The following is a 6,239-nucleotide window of genomic DNA, read 5'->3' as shown; positions in this document are numbered from 1 at the left end:
TTCATGCTGGGTGCTGCACAATGCGGGGCCTGAGTGCTCCTGCAGTGCTGCTGTCCCCAGATGCTTGACAATTACTTATCTCTCCGTGGAGGGACATATACCATGTGAACTGGGGGAGATGCACCTCACACTAACTTCACCTTAGCTGGGTCCCCAGTGAACCCGGATGGGAATGAAGGATGGCTGAGGACAGGTGGGGAAAGACACCAAATGAAGTTCTAGTTGGTCTTATCCAATTGCTGTTAAAACACTCAAGTGTTGCCAACATTACGACCACAGCAATGGGAATGTATTGCTCTGGCCTTATGTGCAGGTCCTCCTCAGCCGCGTGCCGGAATACAGGCCCATGGCCTTCGGGGCTGCCTCTTCGGTGCCTTTCTTCCACTGCAGGACCCTGACAGGGCCTGATACAAAGCAAGACTTAACAAAGACTCCATGCACATCACATGCATGCTCAGTGCATAGGTAACTGCAGTTATGTTTTGAACTACTGAAAGAATTCCAGTGTTCACTAATTCTAAAATTCCTGTGATAAAGTTGCTTGATCAGAATGAATACTGTTTCTGGGACCAAATATTTTGCTCATGCCAAATTGCACTTCTGATTTAAATGGGCACATTTATTATGCACAAATTTTCCACATATACTTGGTCCCAGTTCTGAGGGTTTTACCTACTGGTGTGTCTACACAGACACAAATTGTCAAGTCTATATGGCTTGTTGGAATTATGGAACCTTTATGGGAGTTTTGAATATCTGCTAGATTAGTTCCCACCACATAGTTAGTTTTATTCCTGGGTTTTCTCACTTGTGTTTTGGTATAAACTTTGAAATTAACTTATCCAGCTCCAGAAAAAACTAACACATTTTGACTTGATCTGTTTGAGAATATAAACTTTCTTATCAGTCATTCAAATCTCCCCCTCCATGAATATTTTAAAGATTTTCCATATCGATTTTCACATCTCTTGTTAAGGCCACAGGTACCTTATCTTTTTTGTTGCTATTATAATTGGTATCTTCTCTTCAACTGTATGTCTTCTAATTGGAATATACAGTGATTTTTGTCATGTTTTATCTTATGACTGCACTGAATTTTCTTACTATTTGTGGCAGTTTCATATTTTTCTCTTAGGGGTTCTGGATATGCTCCAGGTCTTTTTGTTGTTAATCCTCACCCAAGGATATTTTTTCCATTGATTTTTATAGAGTGGAAGGGAGAGAAGGAGGGAGGGAGATAGTCATGGAGAAAGGGAGAGAGAGCGAGAGAGACATAGATTGGTTGCCCCCTGTACATGCCCTGACCGGGGCTGAGATTGAACCTGCAACCCAGATATGTGCCCTTGATCTGGAATTAAACCCATGACCCTTTGGTGCATGGGCCCATGCTGTAACCACTGAGCAACATCAGCCAGGGTACTCAAAGTCTTTTTCACAAGAGAGTTTAAAAGGCTCCTTTCCATTTTCCTGGATGGTTCTCTTCTCTTGTGCAACTGTAATGGCTTATCTTCTGTGGGAAGGAGCAGGACATAAAGGGGCAGTTTTCCCTTGACCCTAATTTTAGCAGAAATGCACTCCATGTTACCTACTAAAGAAAGGCTACCTTTAGGATGAGGTATATATATCTTACTAGAGGCCCGGTGCACGAAATTTGTGCACAGGTGCAGCCCCTAGGCCTGGCCAGTGATCGAAGCACCAGCATGTGGCATAGAAGGGCAGGTCCCAGCTGACCTCTGGACCCTGGGCAGCACCTGGGTCGCCGGGCCGCTGTGTGCCCCCCCCCCCACCTGAGTCATGTCGCCAAGTCCCCACACAGAGATGCAGTGAGCGCGGCTGGACGCTGTGGGCCGGGGCGCAGCATGGGCCTCTGGGCTGCCCAGCAATACCACATGGAAGCCGGACGGGCAGAGTGTTCTCTCCTGGCCAGCCTTGCAGACCGGCTCCTGAGCAAACCCACAGGGAGCCTAACTGGCCCCTGCGGTCCTCATGGCTGTGGTCCAGCTCACCTGGAAGAGGCTGTATAGGTGCAGGGCGGGCTCCTCATGGGCACCCAGCACCTGAGCATGGGGGCTTCCCTGGTGCGCAAGCCCTGGCGACCCAGGGGAAGGTAGCAGGGGGAGTGAGAGCGAGCTCAGCAGATGCCCTGCATTCTCACCACATCTCTGTCCCTGTCACCCCCACCCCCAGGTAGCTGGGGAGAGGTTGCAGCACCCCGCCCGGGCACCGCGGGAGGTTGGTCACTGCCACCCACCCCCGTTCCATCCTGGGTCCTGCTGGCCGGGGGGAGGGGCCAACTGCCACCAAGGCAGCAGTGGGATGATCGGGGCCTTCCGGCCAGAGGGAGGTACTGGAAGGTTGGCTGGCAGGCCTCATCCAGCAATTGGGGCCTGCAGGCTGGGGCAGCTCCTTCATTGAGCGTCTGCCCCCTTGTGGTCAGTGCATGTCATAGCGGCCGGTTGTTCTGGTTGTTCCATCATAATGGTCACTTAGGTTTTTATATATATAAATTACCCATTGACTCCTATCTTTTTATAAAATTGAAAATGAGTTTTGGATTTGTTAAAAGACTTAGGTGTGGGGGCACATCTGTGATAATGTCAACAATAAGAAATAAACTAAAAAAGACTTTTCATTAATATTATTCTCTTTAGCAAAGCAAAGGTATGATGAATTATATCTGGGGATTGTGTAATTAATCATCCTTGCACTACTGAAATAAATCCTACTTGATTACAATGCACTACTTAAAAATAAAGTTGGATTATGTTTGCTAATAACTCACTAGGGATTTATTAATTCATAAGTTGGATTGTCTCAATCTTCTCTGACCCGAGTTATATCCTTATATACATGTGCTGCTAAGGAGCATTTGGATGCGCTCCTCCCTGTCAGCGTCTGGACAGTGGGGGCAGCACTGAGGGGGTGTCCTGCAGTGGAAGGTGGGATGTGATTTCCAAGGAAACCATCTCAGTCAAGGCCTTTTACTGGGAGGGGAAAGCTCTTAAATTTCTCCATTTCTTCCATGGAATTTGGTCTAGTAAACCATCTATCTCTATTGGAGTTTCACTCATTTCTTTTTCTCCTACAAAGTGAAACTTTTCATCTTAAATTTACTTACATAGAGAGTTGCATAATATGTCTTATGATTTCTTAAAATTTCTGTGTTTAATGGCTATTTCCCCTTGTTATTTCTGTGTGTGTGTGTGTGTGTGTGTGTGTGTGTGTGTGTGTGTGTTTTGGTCTCATTTTACTAGTATATCTTGATTAGCTTAGTGATTTCTTTTCCTATATTTATTTTTTTCAAAATTAGATGTTTAAAATATTAGCTTGAGTGTTTTCCTGCTGCTTGGTTTGTTGATTTCTGCTTTTATCTTTTTAATTCCTTCCATATGCTTGCTCTCAGTTGTTTCCCAATTTTCAATTTGTAACTTTAAGTACTTAACTCTATGATACTGGTAGTTGTATTAAAACAGCACCTTTCTCTGGGACCTGGATCTAGACTCAGACATGTATCTGTGTGACTGTCCTTCTAGAGACACTGTGTTGGTTTGTAATTCTCCTCTCACTCTGCCACCTGTCATCCTGACAAGGCCACTTGTCATCCTGACAAGGCCACTTATCTGCATGAGGGAGCCAGCACTTGGGTGGAAAGACAGACACAGGAATTCCAGGATGCTCACTTTGTAAATATTTAATAAATGACCAAATCTCAGGTACCAGAGCACTCAGCCAAGGCACCTCACTCTCCCTGGGCACCCTGACCCTTCTTTGGTGAGACTGGGTCTGCTTCTTGGGGTGTGGCTCTGGCTCAGCCCCTTTCTGACCTGGAATTGGCCTGGCTGGCTGCCCTCACCTCACTCAGATGCCTGGAGACTTGAGGGGCTGAGATGAGTAGGGCCCAAGGAAGCCAGGGTAGGGGTCTTGCCCTCACAACATTGTCAGGAAGGCCATCATGGTCATCAGGACATGGATGGAGGCCCCTAGAGAGGAGGAAAGGGTGGGGAGCGGCTGAGGAGGTAGGGGTGTGAGTGCTATCTGGTGATGGATCCATATGGAGAAATGGGAGACTCGAGCAAAAACTGCAGGATACATAGGGAACATGCAACCGCGGCCCCAGCTCACTATTCCAATTTGCACCCAGACGTGGTTGAATTCACAGACGAGTGGGCCCCCAGAATCACCCTGGAAGAAAAGAGGAGTTTCCTGTGAACCCAGAGACTGGGGCCTGCTGCCTCCTGCATGAGGGCGGCCCGGAGCCCAACCCTCTGGGGCCAGTCCAGAGCCCCTTCACTCCGCAGGCCCACCTGGCCAGTGCCAGGCCCTGCTGTGGGAAGGCAGAGCAGGTGCCCAGGATGATAGTCAGCAGGCGAGGTCCCCAGGCAAGGCCCCTTTGGCCAGCATTGGGGTCCACAGGGCACTGGGCGCTGACTGGGCCTGTGCCCCATCTGTACCCAGGCCACCTATGGTTCTGTCCAACCTGTGGCCACATGGCGATGTGCTCTGAAACCCTCAGGGGCCAGGCTTTTGGGGGCCACCCACCCATTCAGGACAAATATCCCCTATGCCTTTAAGCAGATGAACACATGAAAGTCATGGGTTTAGCCCCCATCCCTGAGGTAGAATGCACCTCGCAGGCAGTCTTCAGGTTCCTGAGGTCCCCGGCACATATCATGTCTGGCAGAATGTATGATGTCTGTCCATAAAGCAACTGGCACAAGGCAAACGGGATCAGAGGCATCTGCACCTCCTGCAGGTGGTCTGAGGAGTCACCTGTCAGAAAGAAGCGCAGGTCCAGTGAGAGGTCCTCCCCACCCTGTTCCTGAGGACACACCCAGCCCAATCCCAGGCCCAGTGGGCTCAACCAGTGGCTTTTTCTCTTGCTCCTGCCCTCCAATGGCTCCCTTCTCTGCACTGGGATTCAGGTGTTGGTCAATGAAATGTGAATAGAAATGCCACATGAAATTTTATAAAAGAACCATCAGACCAAACCCATCGAGGCATGCAGCATGTCTTCCCACTGCTATGGGGTGAGTGTATGGAGTCCATCAGCTCTGTCCCTGGTGACTGTGGGGTTGGAGACTCTAGGGTGGCACTATATGTACAAGAAAGAAAGCTTCGAGTTTTGTGGCACATCACCCCTGTATCCTCTCTGTGCTGAGGGATATAGAAATTAGTCCCAGAAACTTTAAGCTTTCCTGGCCAATGTGTGAGTGGGTCCCAAGGCTCCATGCCAGCCTGACTGGAAGGAGCTGCTCCCACAGACTGAAGACCCTCTGACCAGGGTTAAAGGGACCTGTATTTGTGGAATCTGTTTTGGAGGTGATGCATGTGGACCTTGAGGGGAAGAGACCTTGAGGAGAAGCAGAATGTCAGCAGTGTCTGTGGTTGCTGCTGCTGTGTTGGTGAGGTAATTAATATCAGGAAAAGAGGCACAGAAAAATTAGCTGGTGCACATAGAATGCAGAGCAATAGAGAGTCCACAGACTTAGGGTATAGTGTTAGAAGAGCCTCCCAGGAAAATGCAGTTAGGAAACTACTTTGAAACTCCCAAGCCAGCTAAAAATCTCTCTAAGGGCTTTTGCTGTGGCCACTGAGAAGAGAGAACAGAGGAGACAAGGTCTACAAGGGCCCCACCTCCTGCCTGGAGCACTTTTCAGGTCTGAAATATAAAGAACACAGGCAGTTGGAATCTGCAAGGCAGCTGGATGCCAGAAAGAGGGTGCTCCAGAGAAAGAGAGCCCAGAGGCCCACAGGGGACTCATTTACCGTGGTTTGCTGCAGGACCCTGAGCCAGGAATGCAGAGGGTACATCTCCACAGAGGGCAGAGAGTGGCCAGGTTGGACTTCACAGTGCTGAGCTCAATGGGGCTGGGAAGCTGAGTTCCAATGGGCCAAGAATGAAGAGTCTCATGGGATACCAAGGACATTGAGGGAGACAGTGTTGAGGTGGGAGAAAATTGCCGGGAGCTGGTCCATCCTTGCTGTTTCAAGGGACCTGGCATATATGGCATACTGTTCTTAATATGTTTGCTCACCTTCTTGGCACTATGTGTTTTAACCAAGGTCACCTCTCTGAGAAAGGTTGTTTCCCCAGGTAGGGATTTCCCCCTGAAGTTAGGGAGGGAATAAAACCCCTTAACTAAGTGCCAGGCGGGTAATTAATCACTTTAACTACGAACAATCATGCTTAAGCTACATAATCTTTACTCCCTGGAATGGAGATAAGAAACGCCCTAACC

General features: G+C 48.8%; 1 protein-coding gene across 1 annotated transcript in view; it reads right to left on the bottom strand.

The window, feature by feature from the left end:
- Positions 1–3,687: 3,687 nt before the first annotated feature.
- The window catches only part of PRSS38 (serine protease 38), a 122,108-nt gene continuing 119,556 nt past the window's right edge, over positions 3,688–6,239 (bottom strand). Inside the window, exons 4-5 of the mRNA XM_036314073.1 lie at positions 4,628–4,770; positions 3,688–4,182 (exon numbers count right to left, since the gene is read on the bottom strand). Coding sequence (XP_036169966.1) covers positions 3,928–4,182; positions 4,628–4,770 — 398 coding nt within the window. The 3' untranslated portion in view covers positions 3,688–3,927. The remainder of the gene's footprint in view (positions 4,183–4,627; positions 4,771–6,239) is intronic.

The sequence above is a fragment of the Myotis myotis genome, unplaced genomic scaffold (genome assembly GCF_014108235.1).
Source record: "Myotis myotis isolate mMyoMyo1 unplaced genomic scaffold, mMyoMyo1.p scaffold_m19_p_6, whole genome shotgun sequence".
Taxonomy (NCBI): Eukaryota; Metazoa; Chordata; class Mammalia; order Chiroptera; family Vespertilionidae; genus Myotis; species Myotis myotis.
Note: the sequence above shows the minus strand (reverse complement) of the source record. Positions and strands in the feature narration are given on the sequence as shown.